Source organism: Lontra canadensis, unplaced genomic scaffold, assembly GCF_010015895.1.
Source record: "Lontra canadensis isolate GAN:19392208 unplaced genomic scaffold, GSC_riverotter_1.0 scaffold7, whole genome shotgun sequence".
Classification (NCBI taxonomy): Eukaryota; Metazoa; Chordata; class Mammalia; order Carnivora; family Mustelidae; genus Lontra; species Lontra canadensis.
Genome location: NW_022631001.1, coordinates 20,543,496 through 20,566,468, shown reverse-complemented (window position 1 = coordinate 20,566,468; position 22,973 = coordinate 20,543,496). Strand labels below are relative to the sequence as shown.

At 46.9% G+C, this 22,973-nt stretch overlaps 1 protein-coding gene across 1 annotated transcript in view; it reads right to left on the bottom strand.

The window, feature by feature from the left end:
• TENM4 (teneurin transmembrane protein 4) overlaps nucleotides 1-22,973 on the bottom strand; it is a 715,043-nt gene that overhangs the window by 29,239 nt on the left and 662,831 nt on the right. The window contains exons 26-28 of the mRNA XM_032852968.1: nucleotides 15,087-15,319; nucleotides 10,811-10,965; nucleotides 4,204-5,081 (exon numbers count right to left, since the gene is read on the bottom strand). Of these exons, the coding sequence (XP_032708859.1) occupies nucleotides 4,204-5,081; nucleotides 10,811-10,965; nucleotides 15,087-15,319 (1,266 nt within the window). The remainder of the gene's footprint in view (nucleotides 1-4,203; nucleotides 5,082-10,810; nucleotides 10,966-15,086; nucleotides 15,320-22,973) is intronic.

Below are 22,973 nucleotides of genomic sequence, written 5' to 3'. Positions count from 1 at the left end.
CCCAGGTGCCCCTGAGATTAAGGCTTTTGTTCTATGTGGGAGATAAGGTGAGTCAGGTCTGGGTGCAGCAGGCAGATACTTGTGCCCCTCCCCCAAGTCTACCACAGTAGATGTTTTCTTACATCTTTCCCTACTCTTTTCTGAGAGTACCTGGTTGGGCTGTGGAGAGAAGTTATGAAGAGGATGTGGGGTCTCCCACGCAGGTTCTGCAGCCTCTAATGGCTTCATACTCTCTTGTCAGTACACACTTAGCCTTCCTGAATTCGCCAGCCCCCCTAGCTGAATCCTTCTGACCAGCTGCATTGACCCCCAGTAAGCTAGTGCTCACATCTTGTCTCTCTCCTTGGATTTGGTTAGGTGGTTGCCCTGTGACCTTAGTGAACGAGTTTAAGGGAAACTCATGAATCTACCATTTGTGTAGCTTATTCCTACTGTAAGTCTGGGAATGATGCACTTTCTAGTTCTGATATCCTCTAGCAAAATCCCAAAGCCAAGTATCTTTATTTGAACCATTTGAGTTGAATTCTGTGTCCAGCTGGGTACACTGGTAATGCTGGAGCTGGGATTTGATACTCTTCTCACTACAGCGTGTTTTTCCTCCGTTCTTTATCTCCCTTCCCTGCATTTACATTTCACTCATAAAATATTGACTGAGCACGTACTAGGTGGCAAGCCCTGGCTTGAGACAGAGGTAAGTTAGTTAGGGTCTCACAGTATTTAGTGTGAGCAGAACTATGACAGGAGCTGTCACAGGACACCATGGGAGGCCAGAGCCACTTACCCCTGTGAAACTGAGGGAAGCCAGCTGCTCATGCCCACCCAGCAAGTGAATTTTGGAACCTGCCCCATGTTCACCACGCCATTTTCTTAGCCACTGAATGCCATCTGGCCAGGAGCCCAAGTCTGAAATTAATGATACCACACACTGGAGATGAGGAGTGCATTACAGAGCTCTTTGAGGTTTTCTGCCAGGAGACCTGTGGGCTGAGGGGAGGAAGGACTGTGAACTCTCTAAGTCAAGTTGCTCTGTATTATGTGATGTTTATGTTAGATGTATTATTTAATCTTTTGAAAGGATCAATAAAGCCAACTTAAAACTTGTTTCAGTAATAGCCCATGTTACAGGCAAGCCTGGGCTTTTTTTTTTTTTAAATATTAGAACATTTGGACTGGAATCCATTAAACCCCCTCAAGGAGCTAACAACAGAAAATTCACTAGGGCAATGGTGCCTTGGCAAAATCTGTCAAAATCCGTGTTAAGAAACACCACAATAATGGGGTGCCTGGGTAGCTCAGTTGGGTTGAGCGTCTGACTCTTGATCTCAGCTCAGGTCTTAATCTCAGGGTAATGAGTTCAGGTCTCGTGTTGGGCTCTGTGCTGGGTGTGGAGCCTACTTAAAAACAAAAAAAAAGGAAAAGAAAAAAGAAACGCCACAGTAATGGTAAGACTGCATCCTTACTTCTAGGGAGCTTCATCCTTCGCAAGTTTTTTTTTTTTCTTTTTAAACCTTCCATATTTATTTAGTTTGTTGATCCTCATAATGCCCCTGAAATAGGGTAGGGGAAGCTTGATTTCTGTCTGGTTGAAACCTAGGTCTGGAAATCAGCCAGCCAGCCTCTGAGTCACATGGCTAGCTATTTTTGGTGAAAATAGCTGTCTTGTACCCTGGCTTTGTTCAGTCTGAGCTGAACCATTTTTCCTTGACCCACCCTGCATGTCTTTTTCCAGGCCACTTTGGATATTCTTGGGGACTTGACCCCTTTCCTAATTCTTACCTTGATTTTTCAGACTTGATGTTTGAGTCTGCTCCTCTGGTTTGAGTTCTGATTCTTGCCTACTTTAATTACAACCCTGGTTTGCTCCTTTGACTAGTTTCCTTCCTGCTGCTCCTAGGTACTACCTTTCACGCCCAAACAATATTTCTGTAATTACTGCTATGTCCACTCATGTTGCTTGAAATGACGAGGATGATGACGATGCTGATGACAGCAGCAGCTATCGGTTGAGAAGTGCTGATGAGTAAAACATGGTGTTTTAAACATCGTTTATCTCATTGACGTTTTTAACGTCAGACTATCCCTATGATACAGATACTGTTTTTATCTCTACCATCCAGAGAAGTCACTTTGGTGAACCCACTCTGTGTCAGTGAAAGAACACGCACTTGTATTCCAGCTCTGCGATGCATCACTGTGTAATTTTTGACTGGTTCCTAATCTCTCTGTGCCTCAGTTCGTTCATCTGTAAAAACTGTGGAGGATAATTTCTCTGGTCTGACGTTGCCGTGAAGATGAAATTGGAAAGATCTTGGCACACAGAAGGATGTCAAGATAGGTAAGTTTCTCTTTTAATTTTAGGGCTTTCGTCTTCCATTCTCAGGGAATACTTTGGAATCCCAAATGTCATTTTCTAAAGAGTGATTATACTACCTTTCTCTTCTTCATAAAACAACTATGACTATATATTTCTTTGAGGAGGACAGGGAGCAGGGAATGGGATCCTTTCAGGTGGAGGTCTAGGAAATGGTTTTAGATTTCAGGGTTGGTTGACAGCAACCGCTGCTGTGATCTGTAAGCATTCTGTTTGGGATTTGAAGGAGTGACCTTGGGAACTAATTGAGTGAGCCGACTTGCTCTGACAAAGAAACCCCTGTATTGGCTAAGTAGCGTGTATATATACAAGATTTCCATTGGGCAATGGAGGAAAATTGAATTATTTAGTGTATTTCCATTTCAATGAGTTAATCAAGATAATTGCTGTTTTCCTGGATCTTTGTCTTTCTTTGTAATTAACAAGGCCCTTGTTTGGAGACAGGAATTTAGCCAGTGAACCTTGCACGAATTACTGTGACTTTTTTTTATTTTTTTGGGTGCAAATTGTTTTAAAAATCTATTACAGGTCTTTTGCCTTTGGATTCTAGGACTATGAGAAGCAGATGCTTGATCAAGCCTGAGAAAAATTTACAGTTCAAGGATTTAAATTCATTTAGGATTAACAAACTCAGCAGGAGGTAGCAGGGAGGGGCTGATGAAGCCGGGAGCTCCAGCAGAAGACAGACTTAGGTTGTGATCCGGGTTCTGCCCTGTTCTCACGATTAACAGGGAGCCTCTCTGAGCCTGTTTCTACTTCTGTAGAAAGGATACTGTTGCTCACCTTCAAGAGCTGTTATGAGGACTCAATGCAATAATGTGATTCCTAGCCCATCTCCTGGGCGCAAAAGTCTACTTCCTTCCCCATCTCCTGCATACCTATGGAATGGTCACACACTCAGTAGTCTCAGTTGTTTTGGGTATGGCTAGGACCGTGAAAGAAAACACTAAAAAAAAAAAATTTGAGCAGCAAAAAGAGAAGGTACAAAGTCCATTCATTACACTAGCTCCTAGAGAAAGAGCTCAGATACCCGCGTCTTTGATTCTGGCTGGGACTGGAATGAGCTGAACTTCTGGTTTTCTGACCACACCCCTCAAGAAGCCCTACCTTGGATGAGGGAAAGGGAGGTGAGCTCTTTGTGGGTGCCACGGCTGAAACCCACAGAGCCACGATAGTGCCAGACATGGGGAGGAAGCAGTAAAATGAAACCCTGCCACACGGGAGCTGATCAAAGAACAGTTTACAACCCTCTTGGGGCAGAAGTGAAGGGTTCCATAGCCTCGTGTCCTCCCTTCTAATGTAACAGGCAATTGCGGTTGTTCCTTATTAATGATCTTGACTCATAAAGAGAAAGGTTTCATTATGTCTCAATAACGGGTTTGAGAAGCGAGGCACAGAAAGCATTTCTTAAGTTCCACCCAAAGTGGTTAAAATGATAAAAAATGTTTTGAAACTTGCAGAGGTGAGTTTGGATTAGGTGGGCATCTACATGGAACTTGTCATCGTTTCTGGAAGTGGTCATCTGGAGCTGCCAGCACTCTGTCGAGTACGTTTCATCTCCATTCCCTCCCTGCGGCATGTTGCGCAGGTTATTTCCATTGTACAGATGTGACAAGCCTCCTAATGCCAAAGCTCATACCACATCATGTTCTTTCCTAGGAGCAATCATCTGCGACATGAACATGCAGAACACATTGTAGGTAACGGTTTGCATCCCAAATTCTGAGCCAAAATGAAATCTATCCAAAAATTAACACTCCACCAACTTACCTCTAATTGTCCAATACATCTCATGAAACAAAACTGTCAAATGCCCTTGTGGTGATACTTACTCATAAAATGTTGTCCATCCATTTTCATTGCTTTTGGTTGCCAGCAGGCCAGAGTTGCCATGGTATGTCATCATGGCCAGCTCATGTCCTTGTGTGGTCACGCTCTTGAGTGCGCTGTTGGTGCCCATGGTCACCCAGTACACTTGGCCATCCGGCACCACCAGCCAGAGGGGCATCCCAGTAGAGTCCCGGCGGACATTCACCATGTTGCCATTGTTGTCTGTGATGAGTGTGACATCGCCATCTCCTGTGTAGGTGAAGTTGTACAGATAATCTCCTGTGGGCAGACTCTGGGTGTACAGATGCTTTCCACTGGTATCAAACAGGTAGAGTTCCTGGTCAATGGGTGAAGACAGCTCATACATGTTCTGAGTGTTGAGGAAGGGCTTGTTCTTCCTGATAAACCGAATTCGGATATTCCCCAGGTCAGCCACGTAGAGCTCCCCGTCGGCACACACAGCCAAGGAAGACGGCGTATTCAGCTTCGCATCCTTGGCATAGCCGTCATCTCCAGAGAAACAGTCACAGTTGGCATCGTTTTTACAGTCACAGCCACTGGGGGCTCCTGCAACCAGTGAGATCTCTCCACTGGTGGTGACCTGCCGGATGCGGTTGGTCTTCTTCTCGTCGGTCTCCGCAATGTACAGGACCCCGTTGTGTGAGACAGCCAAAGCGGTGGCTGACTCCAGGGTTGCGTGGATGGCCACCTTGCTCAGCAGGAAGTGGTCGATGCCAGGGACCTGGCAGTGCATGGGTCTCCCGGCAACGATGCGCACCTGGTGGTTTTCAGAGATCTGCAGGACCACGTTGTTGTCAAGGACGTAGAGGGAGTTGTCCATGGGGTTGATGGCTAAGTCTGTGGGCCACTCCAGGCGAACCTGCCAATGAACACAACCGGTACTCAGAGGCCTGGCAGGGTGCCCGCCACAAATCCTCCCCCAGCCTGTATAGCTCACGAGAATGTTCCCAGTGCCTTCAGACGCTGTCCTGCCTGATCTCATGGTGGCCTGTCATCAACAACAGATGTCAATCCCCTGATCAGAGGGAAACATGCAAGTGCTGTCACTGAGATACCTGATGATCTCCATTAGACTCACAAAACATGAAGAAGGGAATAAAAAGGAGAAAAAATAGGCAAAGAAACAAAAAAAGTAGACAGGAGATAGACTTGGGGGCCAGACAAGCCTAGGTTCAGATCCTAGCCGCCCCCCACATTGTGACCTTGGGCAAGTTACTTTGCCTCTCTGAGGCTCAGATTCACCTCTGTGAAATAGGACTGACCAAGTGCCCCACAGTAAGGGTGTGAATAATGACAGCTAAGGTGATGGAGGTGGGAGGGGAGGCGGACGGAGTCTGGAGGCTGAGGCAGGAATTGCTCAGGTGTCTTAGAGAGACTCTACACAAACTGATGATACAATATCCAGATGAAAGATGGCATCTCAACCCACTGGGTTCATGGATGCACATGTGTCTAGGGGCTGGGGATGTAAAGACCAAACAGCCCCGGCCCCTGACAGCTCCAGACCAGTGATTCTCAAATCTGGCCACACATTCTGATTACCTGTGGTGATTTTAGAGAGCTTTGGCACACACATCCCGCCTGTGGTCAGTGAACTCAGATCTCTGAGTGTGGGGCTCAGGCAGCGGCATGATTTTGAAAGCTTTCTGGGTGATCTGAATCACCAAAATCATGATTTGAATCACCAAGACTGGGAGTCACAATGAAATCCTTTCTCCGCTGGGCGTGATTGATGGACCAGTGGCCCTGACACCACATGGGAGCTGGTCAGAAACACAGGATGGCAGGTCTCACCAAACTTACGAATCTGAAACTGAATTTCAACAGAACCCCTGGATGGCTCCTGCGCACACTCAGGTTTGTGACTCCCTGCTCTAGACAACGGTTTCTAGCGCCTCAGAGAACAGGTCCTCCTGGAAGAGATTTGAGAAGGTGGCCCCGGGAATGAGGGGTTTTCTGAGGTCCCGGGGCCATGCCTGAGCCTCCTCTGCACCAGGCTGGGAAGCTGGCAGTGATGACAAGGAGCTTTCGGGCACACCGGGGATGCTGCTGGCAGGGTCTGAGGTGAGGAATGCTTTGTTGGTGGACGCGGAGGCTGGGTTGTTGGATTTAGCACACTGGGAGGTGACTGCCCTAAGGGAAGCCACTTGCCAGCTGTGTCCCCAAGGGGTCATCCAGCCACACTGCACATGGGCTGGAAGTGTCACCTCCATCTGATTTGTGTACCCTGTCCCTAAGGACTCTTCACCTTATATAAGTTCCTGAGCTCCCTACAAACACTTGACATTCTGTCCAATTTCGGACCTGCTTAAATACGCATATTACTTTCGATAAGAGATTTCTCTCTCAGGATTTCACTCTTGAACACCCTTGTCTGCGAGAGTGTACATCACAGCCATCTTTAATAATGGCAAACAAACTGCCACCAACTCAAATGCCCAACGACAGAGAACTGGCCAAATAAATGATAGTATTTAGTTCACCCATAAGGAGGAATACTCTGGGTAGCCATTAAAAGCACTAATGTTATGGATGGATATTTAATGACACGGGAAAATGCTTGCTATGAATTAGTTGAAAAGAACAGGTTACAGAATTGTAAGCACAGTGTGATCCCAACTGGGGGAAACATGGCAACCACAAATTAGATAAATTACAGACAGAGGGGAGATTAAAAGCTTGGGGGTTATACATCAAAATGTTAACCACTCTCAGGTTTGTGGTAATTTTAACTTTCTTCTCCGTAATTTTTAACTTTTTTACATTTTCTACAGTGTCCATGTGGTGGTTTACTATTATAAAAAGAAACATCAGCAAATTACATACATGTGAGATGTGGCCACCTCCATCTGACCCTTCAGTTCAGGGCCATCCTCAGGCCCTGCTTCCTGGTCTGTCTCCTGCCTCCCAGCCGGGGCCTCTTGGCCCCCGCAGAGCCCAGCGAGTTGGAGCTAGAGCCGCTGGCCAGAGGCGCTCCTTCACACTTCCTAGTGCTCTCTGGAGCACAGCATCACAGCAGCCCTTGGCTGCATCAAGAACAGTTTACTCTAAAGTGACAGGGGAATTTTCAATTTCCTAAAACCCATTTCTTGTCAACACTGGCTGCTAAATATTTTATGCCTTCTGGTCCTGTGGTACCTTGGGGACCTGCTTGCCCAGACCTTTCTGCCAGTCATTATGATGAAAAGATGGCTCCCTGATGGGTAGGTGGGGAGGGGGGGAGGAGGAGAAGGAAAAGGGGCAGCAATGAAGAGCAAATGCTTTCCTGCTCTCTCCCTCCTTCCTGCTGTGTGCACAGAGACACCTGGGAAAGAAGGAACAGTGCTCTTGGAGTCTGTCCTCGCTCTGTCATGGAGCCCGGGTGAGGGGCAGCAGACCAAGCACATAAGCTTCTCTAATTTCACCTCCTAGGAGTGACCGCTGCGCCAAGACTCAATTTACCCATCACCACCAGGGAGGAATGATTCTTTAGAATTCCTGTGGTCCCTCTGGCTCCCGTGTTCTGTGGTCCTGAGGGGGGATGGAGCTCCCTCTCCCCCGTCCTCCTGAATATTCTGTACCTTCATCAAAGCACTCTGAGATGACTGCCTTGTTGCAGGTATCTGTTCTCAGAAAACGGGTTGCCAAATGGATGAATGAATGAATGAATGAATGACTGGTGAATGGCATGGAGAGCGCCAGGGATCTGAGGCCAGGACAGCTCACTTCTTGTCTCAGTCCCACAGTTACTAATAGTGTGAGTGACTTAAAGACTTTGAACTTCTTTCCTCATCTGTAAATTGAGGTAATAAATATTACATAGAGTAATTGTGAGGATCAAACAAGACACTGTATAAGGAGTTTCTTTGCAAATTATAAAGGGAATGAATATTTACAGCTTGTTATTGGCTGCCAGGCACTGTGCTAGGCAAGTTATGTTCATGATTTCATCTCAAAATTCATTTCCACACCCCTGATAGAACCTAGCATAGGGCTCTGTATGTATAACTGCATTTTTTTTTAACCCACCAAGCCTCAGTTTCCTTATCTGTAAAATGGGGTAGACAAACCCCTTGGGATTTATTGTGACAGCTGAGTAAGAAAAGTGAAGTCACACTCATCCTATATTCCCATTTCTAACAGTGCCTGGCACACGCTAAGTTCTCAAGAAATCATGTTGGACCCTCTGTACAGAGTCATACTCTGTAGCCTGCTGAGCTAGGAATAAATTCCCTCTTTTGACAGGGTTGCAACATTTTCCGTTCCTTCTCTACTCTATGCCTCCCTTGAGTTTCTCCTCGGTCCTGGTCTTCATCTGCTCCCAGGGGAGCTGAGTTCCTTGGTCTGCTTCTTTGGACTCTTGCTTCTGAGCTGTGTTCCTGGCTCTCTGGCTTATCACCCCACTCCCGGGGCCGGTGAAAAACCTGGAGTGTTTGTACAAAAGAACTCTCAGAATGAAAGCCAGTACCCCACCCACATGTGCATATAAAAATATCAACCCGTGGGGTGCCTGGGTGGCTCAGGGGGTTAAGTCTCTGCCTTCAGCTCAGGTCATGATCTCAGGGCCCTGAGATCGAGCCCCACATCGGGCTCTCTGCTGAGCAGGGAGCCTGTTTCCCTTTCTTTCTCTGCCTGCCTCTCTGCCTACTTGTGATCTTGGTCTGTTGAATAAATAAATAAATAAAATCTTAAAAAAAAAAAAATCAGCCCGTGTCTGGAAAGTCTGGTAAGAATTCCATGCTTCGCTTCAGATGAGGGTAGCGAGGACCAGGGGCAAGGGGACTGTGGTCCCGGATTTCTGAAGCTAGGTGTGGGTTTTTCCCACTCCACTATCTGCCTGTTGTCCTCCAAGCCTTGGATCCAGCTGCTTGGCAGTGCCTCTAACTAAAGTTAAACAGCTTTCCAGCATGTGGACTGAACACTGTCGGCGCCCGAGCTGGCTGGTGCAGGGCCCATGTTGAGAATTGAAAATATTCGCGTGCATATCCTCAGGCCGTGGCAGCTTCCTGATGGGTAATTCAAGCTTGCTCACGGGCCGGAGAGGGAAATTCTCGAGCCAGCAAGGGGAAGCAGGCCAAACTGGGGAGACGAGTGGCAGAAAACAGATTCTATCCGGGAGCATAACAATCACATTAGCTGGTGCAGAGGAAAACCACGCCAGCAACGGAAAGGGGTGTGAGGCGGGTGCTGAGATGGCCGGCGACAGCTGGGGAGCCCTGGGGAAGGTACTCCAAGATGCATGCCACTAACAGGCAGGCAGGCATGACCAGTCAGGCCTCCCAGCCTCTGCGGCCTGAGGAGCATGGGGAGCAGGTCAGCATTCCGTGGAACAGGGCCTCTGTGCAGGGGGTTTAAAAAGCTAAGTGAGGTTCTTGCTGACACCAGTCTGCAATTTAATGTAACTCTTGCCTTCCTTTTTCCCTTGGTTTTTCTAAAGTTGGCAAGAAGGATGTTCACTGATTCAGCTCCGGGCAGGCCCAACCAAAGGATCTAGCAGTAAAGGACACTTTCTTTGCCAAGATATTGTGGGACAAACTAAGGACACGCTGAACAGTCAGTCACTAGGTCTACCCTGGGTTCCCAGCGTTTCCCTGCTAAGGTCTAAATTCTCTGGCATGGTATGGGAAAGTCCTTCCCTAACTAGCCCCAAATCATGCTTCCAGTTTCAACTCCTGCTTTGTTATCCCAAGAACCTTAGGCTCAGGCATTCAACCTTCCAATGGTCCTTGACCGTTCCAGGCGCATTCATATCTTTGTGCCTTTGCACATGCTGTTCCCTGTGTATGGGATGCCTCTGTTCTTCCTTGCCAAGCAGCAACCCCTATTTCACTTTCAAGATCGTGCACAAACTGCACTTCCTTCGTGAAAGTGGGTGCTAGAACTTCTGTTTATTGACCGCCTTGGAAGAGCCAAGCAATGCTAGAGCCCTTTATGCTCATGTTTTCTCCAAGCCATCCTGCCAGGCTGAAGTCAATGATTTCCATTTTAAAGATATAAAAAGAGAGGTTCAAAGGACTTCAGGAGGGGTGCCTGGGTGGCTCATTGGGTCAAAGGACTTTAGGAACTTGTCTAAAGTTACTCAGCTCATGAGTGGCAAAGGTAGGATTCAATCAGTAAGTCACCAAATACTGGTTATACTCTTACCCTGTACAAACCAAGCACTCTGGTTACAGCAGAGGAAAAGATGGACAGAATTCCTGTATAGGAATTCCAGTATGGGAAGAGAAAAGACAATGTCCAGGCACTGTAAGTACTTCCAAAGAGGGAATTCACAGGCAGCTCTGGATTTAAATTTATACCACATGAATCCCTGTTGCCTTTGAAACTTCCTTAGGCAGATTTCTTCACTGTCCCCTGAGATCCCTCTGTCACCCACCAGTCACCTGATGGTGAACTCCTAGAGCACCAAGCTATGCCCTACCCATCTCTGTGTCCTTAGTGGTTTTCCCAGGCCCAGCACCAAGAGTGTACTCTTTCCCCCTGTCCCCAGGAGTGTACTCTTAAAGCATTAGTGTGGTAAAAAGACAGGGGGCCGGTGGAGGGCTGGGTATCAGATGAGAGGATGAGCGTGCAACCCCAGGGCTCTAGCAGGTGAAGCTTTCTCCTTACCTGAGAAATATCCATGACAGAGTCACAGCTGAGGGGCCGGGCCGAGGTGAGATCATTGGAGCCCAGCAGGGTGGAGATGACTCCATTCTGATCAATGCGTCTAATCATGGTGCCATCCACAAAGTAAATCAACCCAGACTTGTCCACTGTGATGCCTGGGAAAGAGAAGCCGAAAAAGGGAATTCAGTGTAAGAGGTGGTAAAAACCTACATGCTCAGGAAGGCTTCCAGGCTGATGGAGAACCTCCCCTCTGTGATTTGATGACATCTTCCCCATGGGATTCATTCCCCTTATAAAGGCCTGAAGACAGAGACTCAGGGGCTAGGGAGACTTGTTCAGAGCAGGGATTAGAACTTGAGTCTTCTGATTCTCCAGGGCTCTGGTCCTTCCACCTTACTGCCTCTGGAGACTTTTACCTATCAGCTTAGCTAGCTGCCAAAACCCGACTCCTGCTTCTGGGGATTTGTCAAGCAACAGAGGTAGCAGTAAGGAGAACCTTCTTCAATGTCAAAACTGTGAATTCCTTAAGTTAACCTACTTATGAAGGCTTGTAATTATAATAATCAAATCCCCTTTTTGGTAACAATTTTTCTTTTCTCACAAGATAATCATCCCTCTTGTTTTTTGATTCTGATTTTATTTTTACTGGTTATTATAGATGTATAGAGCCTAAGCATGAAACCTTCGGATATTATAGTGAGTACGGGTGAGATAAATGTCTAAAAAAGGCACATGGATGAGAGCAGTCTGAATTCACCATTCATTTTCTCCATGACCAGCTGTGTGACCTTGGGCAAGTCACTGGATGTCTCTGCATTTGTATTCTCATCTCTTAAATGAAGGGATTGTTCTAAATTTGTACTTCTCACTCCTGGATATGTGTGAGAATCACCTGGGCATTTTCTATTATGTACCCCACAAGGAGCTGGTTCAGAAAACCTCAGGCGGAGCCTGAATATCTGCTTGTACTTTGACAAGCACCTCAGGTGATAATGAGGTAAAACAAAGCTTGAGAATCACTCGGATAAATCTGTGCTTCTTAACCAGTGATGTATATCAGCATCACCAGAAGTTTTTTATTTTTCCCAGCACATACTTGTTTGGCTTCACTCCTGGAAATACTAATTCTGGGGGTGGCTGGGACTGGGACCAAGATATATTTTATCGTGGGTGATCCTGATTTCCACCCCAAGAGTTAGACATGGCCCTACCAAACTGAGAGCTGCTCAGGGGTGCTGGGGCTGGGAAACAGATGAGATGCATCCCCCCTACACACACACACAGGGAACACAGAGGCTTAGGTGTGGAGGGCAGGAATGAGTCAGTGCCTGGAGTAGGGCCCTGCGGAGTGCCCCAGGGAGTGACATGATGAAGTAAAGGAGATTCCTGTCAGTTGTGTTGTTTAGGCTTCTCTGGGCACTGAAATGAAAGAAGGGGTGGGGAAAAGCTTCCCGGAGAGAGAGGCACTTGCAAGAGAGAACTTTCCAGTTGTAGGACCTTGGCCTACAATGACCTACATGACCTACATGACCTACATGACCTTGGCCATGTCACTTCACTGAGTCCAGCTTCATCAACAAAATGGGGACAGTAACAGCTGACTTTTAACAGTCCTCAGTAACAGTGACTGAGAATGCCGAGAACTTGACCAGTGCTCTGTGAAGGCCCTTGCTCTCGGGGTCCATGGGTCCAGGACTGGGGTGGTTTCAGACACCCCGGGGCCTCTGCGTGATGAAGCGTTCCCGGAGCCGTAGTTCTGTCCACCTCCTCGTTAGGCTGCTCAGGGCGGAGGGCAATTTCACACGGAGGACAAGGCAGCCTTCAGGCAGGGACGCCTTTCTTCTGTCCCTGCCTAGAGTGTAAATTAATTGCATTCTGTAAGTTCTGGACAGGAGTTTTCTTGTCTGCCTGGCTATGCTCTGTCTTTCTCTTCCATCTGCTGGGACGGAAGAGTGTTCTGTGAACAATAGGGTTTCTTGTTTACAAAGTTGACTGCACAGGCTAACAGAAGTGATCTGCCCCTGATTAATTACTTCAGATTTTTCTCCTTTTGTTGTGCTAAATAGGTGGGCATCTCTTCCCCTCCCTGCTGTGAAGTGTCTGCATACCATGGCACCCCTGCCATTTCTCTCTGGGTTAATTACAGACTTTTGGGCAATTTCACTGCCGTTCCATCTGGGTGCCTACATGCGTGCCTCCGTGTGTGTCCATCTGGGTGTACAGAACACACGTGTGTGGGGCGGGCAACCAAGAAAGACCTGGAGAGAATAACCTTTGCAGAAAAAAAACATTTAAAACTAAGAGAATAGAATGCTGTCACTGAACGTGGTCTCGGGGATCCATGGAGCCCATTCTGCTCATTTGCCAATGAGAAAAATGAGGCCCAGAGGAGGAGGTCAGAGGCCAGGGAGCGGCAAGACTAAATACTAATGCAGGATCCCTAAGTACTGGCCAGGTTTTCTTTCCGCTGTAGGCCACTGCTCAGGGTTTGGAAATCGTGACTGGGACCACCGAAGTCCCAGTACCTACCCCACAGTTACCACCTGACCAGTCCCGGTATGTGAGAGATGTGATGAAATCATACATGATATGGCGTGGTAACATAATGTAATGTAATAGAACAACTGTAATAGAAGTCACTCTTTATGAGATGTTTCTCAGGTGCCCGGAACCACTGAACTAAGCATTTTCACTCCTGATCAGATTTAATCTGTACTATGACTGTGCGGTAGTACATTCCTATTTCAGAGACGAGGCAAATGTGGCTCAGACAGGGTAAGCCACTCACCCCGACCCACACGGCTCTGAGGTGACAGGGACTGGAGCTGAATACAGAACCTCCTGATTTAACTAGGGTCTAGGGCTTGGACTGGAAAGTGCATATACCAACTGCATTTTACCAACTGCTTTCACAGACATTAATTCCATTCACTAGGGGCAGAGCTGGGTCCAGGAGAGGCCCTGAAATCTGGCACTATTTACTTATACTATCACCTATGACGTTTTTGTGGGGTATCATATGAAATATATTCATTTTGACCATTTTGACCAGAACAATCCTAGGAGGTGGACACACATGGTATTAATGTCCCTATTTTATGGATGGGGACGCTGAGGCTTAGACACTACGGGTGATCAGCTTTATGGCTGCACACAGCGGATGCTTTGTCGATGAAGGTTGATAATGACAGCTTCTCCCCTAAAAGGCCTTCCCTGTATTCTAGGCACAGGATTTGGAGTCCCAGGATGCCTGGGTGGCTCAGTTGGTTAAGCAGCTGCCTTCAGCTCAGGTCATGATCTCAGGGTCCTAGGATCGAGTCCCACATCGGGCTCCTTGCTCTGCAGGGAGCCTGCTTCTCCCTCTGCCTCTGCCTGCCACTCTGCCTGCCTATACTCTCTCTGTCTCTCTGACAAATAAAAAAATAAAATCTTAAAAAAAAAAAAAAGAATTCAGAGTCCCTTGCAGAGGTCTCCTTGCTTCTCAGGGAGAAGCTCCTCTTCCTCTCTCCCACCTCAGTGGTTCACGTTCGAGTCTTACTTCTGCTCCACTGAACTTATCTATGCATCCATAGTACACTGCACACTCAGTGAAAACTGGCTGAATAAGCGAATGAAAAATTGTAATTGTGAGACTTTCTGAAGGACTCAAAGCTAAAGCCTGCAGTTAACCCTTCCCACAGCACGTGAGCACCTACAGAGATGATGCGCTGCAATGTTTTGATAAAACGGTAACATGAGAGAGAGCATAGATATCCAACAGTAGGGGACTGATGAGTGAAGGACGGGATATCCATTTGATGGAATGCTATATGGCCACAGAAAATGAGGACAGAGAAGACTAATAGCATGGAGAAATGTTCGTGATATATCAGTGAGGGAAAAAAACAGATTATTAAAATAGTTTGTTTAATGTGACCTCAGTTTTGTCTGATTTTCGTGAGCACACAAACACATGCATACCAGCACACAGAAGAAAGGCTAGAAGGAAAGACAGGAAATGTCACCCGGGAATATTTCTGACAGATGGAATTGTGACAATTTTAAGTTTTCTCTGTAGGCTTCTTGGTATTTTCCAAAATGCTTTCGCAAGGACAAACATGTACTTTTTTTGAAAATGGAGTGGGTATGAAGTGTGAATTTTGCTATCACATGGGGCTGATTTATAATTTTTTCCAATTCTAAGCCTGACTGTGAAGCTGGACTCCTCACTCCTGAGAAGTTAATTAGCAGGGCCCCCATCAATATTACTGATTGTGTTTAAAAGGCAAGGTCTTACCTCTGGGGTTCGTAAGTGTGGCTTCGGTGGCCTTGCCACCATCCCCACAGCGAGAGTCATCGAAGGGGAGGCACTGGTCACCTGTCCCCGCGACCACTTCGGAGTTCTTGACGAGGTCCTTCACCACCACAGTGGACTTTATCTTAAAGACCCGCCGGCTGTTGGTATCCGAGAGGAAGACAGCCCCGCTCATGGGGTCCGTGGTCAAGTAGTATTTATGTGCTGGGCTGTGACTGCGAGATAAGGACACACAGTTGGTGAGCACCTTCTTTCTCCTCATCAGGGGACCACAGAGGTATAACTTGAATTCAAGCAAAAAGTCACCTGGGGATGATGTCCCTCTTTTGGGTAAGGGTTCTGCGATTTTTCTGACCCCAGTGGTTGGCTTCACTACCCGTCTTATCTAACTGTTAATACAAAAAAGCTCTTGCCAATGACTGCAATGCCGCCTAGCACCATGATAGGAGGGGCTCAACTCGAGTTTTCTTAAAAGGATTATCAGGAAGGCTGATGGTGGGTGGCCTGTAAAGCCAAGCCAGAAACACTAGAGGGCTTGCCTCTTAAAAAAAAAAAACCAAAAACAAAAACAAAAAAAACCCCACACTCCAAGAGTTCAAAACACAAGCCCTTCTTCCCTGAGTCTGTATCGCAGCCCTACCCCATCGGCCTCAAGACCCAACTGACTCAGACTAGTCAGAACTGGCCAGCTCTGATGCTCAGTCAGAGGCAACACAGTCTTCTGTTACTCAGACCCACCTTATACTCATCAGGAGCTCAGGAGTCTCCCTTCTGTGGTTAGATATAAGGAATTGTAGTTTGAGTTTGTAATTTGCAGCAACACCCAAGGAAAAAGAAATAAAACAAGGTGGTAGTTCTGGTAATGGTTCTGTTTCTGGAAGTCAGTCCTAAAGACAAAGCTCTGCCAACAGAGGGAAGCAGAGGCGGACTGCGGCCATACGAAGGGTGGTAGAGGCAAGGCACTGGCCCTGGGCACAAGGCAGGAGACAAGCACAAGTTCTGGAATCAAATCAGTCTGGGTTCCAAATCTGGCTCTGTCATTTCCAGGTTCTGGAACCTAGGTAAGGTAGTTGGCCTTCTGAGCCTCAAGTTTTCTTCATCTGCACAGTGGGGTATGAACAGCTACCTTGTTGGTGTACTGAGAAAATCATATAAAATCACAGGTTAAGAATATTTAGCATAGTGCATGGCATATCGTAGATACTTAATAATCTTAACTGTTCTTCTGGTTCCTAGTCATTATGGTTTTTTTTTTTTTTCACAGTTGGAGAGAACTCCCTAATTAAACCTGGGTTGTCCTATCACATGGTACTGCTTTATAATTTCTTCCAAGTCTAGGCCAGACTGGAGCTGGACTCCTAAGTCCTGGAAAGCTGGTTTTCCGTTCCTGTGCGTGGCCTCGTCATTCCTGGGGCCTCAAGCTGCATCTTAATACTGGTTGCTGCTTCCAAGTCTTCGGAAAGTCTTCTGATTCAAGGGACTCTCCCTCTGTTCGGGTTGGATGGCCTGGCACTGGCCATTTTCACTGGATGGTGGGATGCAAACTGTGCTGGGGACTCAGAGGGCGGACTGAGCAGTGCCTAGAGCCCCAGCAAAGCAGGGGCACAGTACAAACCTTTAGGATGCAAGTACGAGAATCAGAAAAGTCTAGAAGGAAGTGATATTATGTTTTATCCAGACTTATTGGTTTTGGCTCCTTTTGAAAGACAAGATTTTATTTTATAGATTGGTGGTTTTTGAATCACACACATGAAGACGGGGGGAGGGGGGAATCATCATCTTTTCAGTGTCAGGGTCTACGAAGGTCTTAATCTGGCCCCGACTGGCTGTCTTCACAATCATCCATTGCTTTGGGTGTTGTCTTGGGGACTGGCAGATTCTCAACAGGGCCAGATTCCCAGACCCAACATACTCTTCCTTTATTTTCTCTACTTGAATTAGACTAAGGAGACATGATTCTCTCACACTGTCCTTCCTCTCTAGACCTAATGTGACTGTCCCCTCACCTCATCCTTCTCAAATAATAGGAAGGTCTCTTTGCCTGCAGCCTGGGTCCTCCCCAGGCCATTCTTCCTTGTTCTAACCCAAACACTGTCACATCACCCCAGTGCCAACAACCTCCCTTCCAGGACGCCCCATGGCTTCTAGGCCAAGTTTGGACTCCCCAGCCAAGCAACACACAGGGCCCTTCACATGCAGCCACTGCCCCATCTCCCCAGCCTCCTCCCAGAAGACGCCCTGTACTCCAGCACCTTGTCTCCCCCGCACCTTCACACCTCTCTGTACCTGTCATCCCCGCTCTGTGGAACGTTCTATCCCCCTTCCCTCTTCAGCCTGCTGAACTTCTACCCATTCTTCAGGTGTCAGCTCAATGGTGACTTTTCTGGCAAAACCTTCCCTGACCCCTGTGTGTGGAAATTCATATCTGCTCCGAACTGGGTAACAGGACACTTCACATAATGCTGTTGCTATTTATTTATGAAGCTGTCTCCCAAATCGGACAGCCAGCACTTGAAGGGAAGAGACGGGAATATATTCGGTTTTGTGTTCCCCATGTTCAGCTTGGTGCCTTCCAAGGTATACCAGCCACTTGCTTTAAATGGACGGCATCTCCATTTTGAACTTATTTATTTTCATTCAAATTACTTGGTGTTTCTTTTACTTCTCTTTTTGGGGGAAACTGATAACAGCAGAGATGTCCTGTTTATCTTGAAATGCCCCCTGAGACTGCCCACAATGCAGCACAGAGGTAATCTCCCCAGATGACGCGGATTCTGGCTAAACAAAACCACAGCCACCTTAGAGCCCACTCTGCGATGCGGGGCAGACTTGATCTGGGCAGGCTCGATCTGCTTTCCTGATGACAGCTGTGAGGTGGGGGGGATCATTTCATTTCTTTGTGTATCACTCATGACAAACCGTGCCATCCACCTTGGCAGAAAATGTGTCCTGGAGGGAGTAGGGTGGGGGCCCTGTCCTCTGAGATTCGCCCCCTGGGTTTCTGGCTCATGTTTCCTTGCACCAACCCAGGGAAGTGTCACTCATGTACAGTTTCTCAGCTCAGTGAATTCCACAAGGGGGTGGCACTGGCAGGCCTGTCCCGGAGAGTCTGAAAGAGCTGTGGTCCAGCTTTTGTGCCCAAGGACATATTTGCTGTCTGGTGGTCCGGGAAGTGTAGGGAAAGAATGCTAGAAGATGTGGGTTCTCATTTGAGCAAGTCATCTACATCACTCAAATTGTATGTCCCTTGGCTGTCAGCCAATGAAGGTCCTGCCCTGCCCGGCCCACAGGCTTGTCATCAGGATCAAATGAAAGGATACATCTCAACAGCCCTTTCTGGTTGGTAGAGCTCTTGGACAGTCTTCAGGGTCCTGTTTCCTCATGCTACCCGCCCAGGGAGCAGCAGCCGGACCTCTGCCGGGGGCAGGACCCCCGTTCAGTGGGGACAGAGCTTGCAGAGATGACTGTTGCTGTTAGAAAGCATCTGCCACCACCTCTGGGGGCTTGTTCTGTCCCAGACACCAGCCCAGTGCTTTATACACATAACCTGACCCTCCTCACAACTACTGTGTAAGGCAGGGGCTTGTTGTTTTTTTAAAAATATATATATTTCAGAAAACTGAGGCTACCAGAGGTGAAGGGACTTGACCAGGGCCAGAGACTGATGAGCGGCAGGATGGGTTTCCAATCCAATCCTCTTGACCTAAAGGCCATGTTCTTCCTATTTGCCCACACTGCCTCTCAGGGCCTAGAAAGTGCCCCTGCCCTTCCCCACCAGGGAGCACCTGACTGTGTGCTGAGACCCAGCTCCAGCATCATCTCATCTATCTCAACTGTAATGCCATCCCTGAATTCCCAGCCCTGCTTTCCTCCACTGGATAACGGGCCACTTCCTTCCTGGTGCCCCTAGGCCCTCAGCAGATTACTGTAAGGTACTGTGGCACCTCAAGACACTTCCGTTTAGTTTGCCTCCTCAACGACATCTTGAACTTTTTAAGAGCAAGGAGCAGCTTTGAGTCCCTGCTGCTTAGCTCTGGGCTGCTGCAGAGTAAGTGTTCCAGAAAGGTCTACTGAATTTATGAATCAGCGACTGAATGACTGACTACGTGCCTCCCTGGGAGTGTACAGAGGAAATATGAATGCTAAGGAGTTTAAGGTGACGGTGCTCAAACATGGCTGCACACCAGATTCACGAGGAAAGCTTAAAGACAAAAAGAAAAAGAAAAAGGAGAAGAAAAGCCTCACTGACACTGAAGGTCCTGGGCACCTCTACCTTTAGGATCTCTCCAGGTGACTCTGAGGCACAGCCGGATTTGGAAACTGAGGCCTGACAACAGGGCTCTTCAAACATTAAGGGGCAAATGATTCACCTGGAGATGGTATTAAATGCAGATTCCAGTTCAGCAGTTCTGGGTGTGGCCTGAGCACCCGTATTCCTAACAAGTCTTTAGAGATGCCGGGGTCGCCTGTCTGCTCTGCGAGTAGCATAGCCTTCGGCTACAAACCATCTACTCTACAAACCATCCCTGCGTGAGACGCAGCCCCAGGCCGAGCTCTGCAGCAGGGACCGTGTCGGATTCAGCTTTGATTCCTGGTCTCTTGAGCCGTGCTGGGCACAGGGGACAGTCATGGCTCTGTTTGCAGAGTCCACCGAGGGACCCACATTCTTTTCTACCTCCGTAAACATGAACTTGGAGCCTCTGGAAACTATGTACGCTCTTGGAGACTCTGAGGTTGTCAACCCTGAAGTTCACAAGCTGAAATCAAGCCTCACTCTGCCCTCTTTCTGGATGCTCTGGGGAACTTCCTGCTAAGCTGGGAGTCCAGGGACCAGAAGCTCTCCAGTCCCTGCTCCTCAGTGAGAGTTCCCTCTTTGGCTCCGAGTAACATCTACAAATGAGCATCCTTTGACTACATCTGGTGGCAGCCCTGGCAGAACCTGATTTACTGGTTCTTAGAACCAAGTGGGAAGAGCTACAAAGACAGGGGTTCAAATGGTAGATGACCTTAAGCAAATCACTTCATTACTCTGAGCCTTAGTTTCCTCATCTGAGAAATGGGGATAATCACAAGTACTTCAAAGGGCTACTTTGAGGACAACACTGTATAAAGAATATATATATATACACACAAAGAATATAAATCTCTGAGCACAGTGCCTATTCCATAAAAAGGCCCAATAAATGGCAGCTTGTCACCTGGAGAAACCTTCAGATTATTCTGTTAGTGCATAATGGAAAAGCCAAGACTTAGTATTGTCCCTCCCAGCCTATTTTCTGGGGGCAGTACAGGGCTCTCTACTGGATTTCGCTTAATATGTGCAGCTGGGATGACGGAGACCTGAGTTCAAACGTGCTTCTGAACAACAGGCTTCAGGCATTCCTCTGAGATCCGGGGAAGGAGATCTAGGAGGAAATGAGGATCCTCGTTCCCTGAAGGGGTCTACCGAGGGAAGATGCCTCAAGGGGTCCCTGGACTGAGTATGCCCTGTGTGGCGGGCTGGCATGAGGCTGAACAGAGGGGGACAAGACTGCCCCTGGGAGCACCCCCACGGACTGCCACTCCTGGGATGGAAAATGCTCATGGAGAGAGAGGACAAAATTTTAGAATTTTTAATCCACTTCTGACATTAACGAATGGGGACAAGAGAGGCCCGGAGAGAGGAAGGGATTTACCAATATCCAAGTGCTGTTAAAATCAGAGCTGGGACCTGGGTCTTTTCATTCCAGAATTTCTGTAGAAAACTGGAGAAGGCAGAAAGAAATTCCTTTATTCCTTCCACTTTGGTTTACTTCAGAAGTAGTTTTTGGCGCCTGAGAAAGCTATGAATTGAAGGAAGGCAGGAAGCTGACTTTGAAATCATGCCGCGGATGTATCGAAAGATCACTAAACGTCAGAAACAAAAGGGCACCCAAACCACAAGTCTCACAGTTTATAGAAGATGCGTCTGGAAACTGGAAACGCTGGGCTTCCAACCCAGAGGCCCCCAATAAGGGCACCACAAAGCTGGGCAGGAACCCTGGCCTCCTGATTCTGCCTGGCTTCATCCCCTGTAGCCCACCTGCATCCAGCCAGGGACCACCACTGCCTGAAGGCTGCCATGTGAAATGCTGGGTCTTCACCCCAGATCTTCATATGAAACGTACTTCTGTGTTTGCTCTAAAACCCAACTTGGGGCTGTGCATCGATTGACAGTTCAGTCTCATCCATATGAAGCTCCCACAAAATTCTTTTAGCTTGCGGGGTCAGGAAAAAATATGCCCCCTCTGAGAAGTGAGTGTATTTTCCCATTTCTGATAATGCAAACCGTGAGAATAATTATGTTTCCCTGTTTACTCTGGCTGCCAGGAAGTTCAGGATTTAGTCTGACATACAATCACATATGTGTTTCCTCCTTTTCCCCTTTGTTCTCAACTTCTACTTAATTTAGTCTAAAGAAGTGTGTCTCTGGTTAGAAGAGGACTGAATTCCTGTTTGGGAAAGGTGGAGACACCATCATCATTATATAATGGTTATGATGATAGTAATAATATAAATATAAATATAATAATATTATATAAATATTATTTAATATAATATATATTAATATAAATATATTTATATTTTTATAAATATTATATATTATATAAATATTATATTATATAATTTATTATATAAATTTATTTATATAATAATAATTTATTTATATATAATATAAATATATATACAAATAATTTATTTATATAATAATAATAATTTATTTATATAATAAATAATAATAAATAAATAAATTTTATTATTATATAAATTATATAAATATTATATAATAAATATTATATAGATATAATAATAATAACAACCAGGCCTGTAGCTCCCCCCGTGCCTCTGTGCCCAGCACAATACTGGGTTCTTTACAGACATCCTCTGTAACCCGTAAAACTGCCTCGGAGAGAGACTCTGTTAACCTCCAGGCAGAAACAAAAGCTCAGAAAGATGAAGTGATTTTTTTTCAAGGTCACACAACAGGGAAGCTTCAGCTTTCTCAGCTGTAAACTGCGTGCGGCAAGAGGGCCTACCTCACTGGGTGGTTTGGGGCTGAACTGCTACAGTCCATGTAAACCACGAATGCTCTCTCTGCCACAGACGAGGTGCTCTTTCCATGTTAATTATTGTTCTAACCTTAAAATAATATATATAATTGGGGCTGCCTGGGTGGCTCAGTCGGTTAAGCATCTGACTTCAGCTCAGGTCATGATCCCAGGGTCCTGGGATCGAGCCCCATGTTGGGCTCTGGGCTCCGCACTTAGTGGGAAGTCTGCTTCTCCCTCTGCCCTTCTCCCTACTCATGTTCTCTCTTTCTAATAAATTAAGTCTTAAAAAAAAGTAATACATAAGATTGTTCCATTAGTACCATATCTAATTACATAGGTGTGGATATAACATTACTGGATTTTGGGTTTGTCTAACTCTTTCCACCATCCCAAGATTTTCTTTGATCCCAACTTAGCACCTACCCCATGTACAAGTTTGATGTGTGCCACATGTGGATAACTGAGAGCTGCATGTATGGCAGCCCCAGCTCTACCTGCCCACAGCTACTTCCAAGTCACCTGGAAGTGTGCAAAGCACCTGTGCCCCGGGGTCAGTCTAGCACCACAAAGACAGCGGTGCTGATGAGCAGACATTGTTCTTGGAGCATCTGATAAGGCCCTCTCCGCCTGCTGCAATGTCACTGTGAACGTCTGTGACAAATCTACCCTGTGATGAAGTTCCAATTTGGGGACCACTATTTTGGGTGGTCCAAATGGTCTGAAAAATCCTCTCCCACTCTGTCCTTGCTGGCAAACTTTCTGGTGGGGTCACCTGGCATCCCAGCCTCCAAAGCCAAGG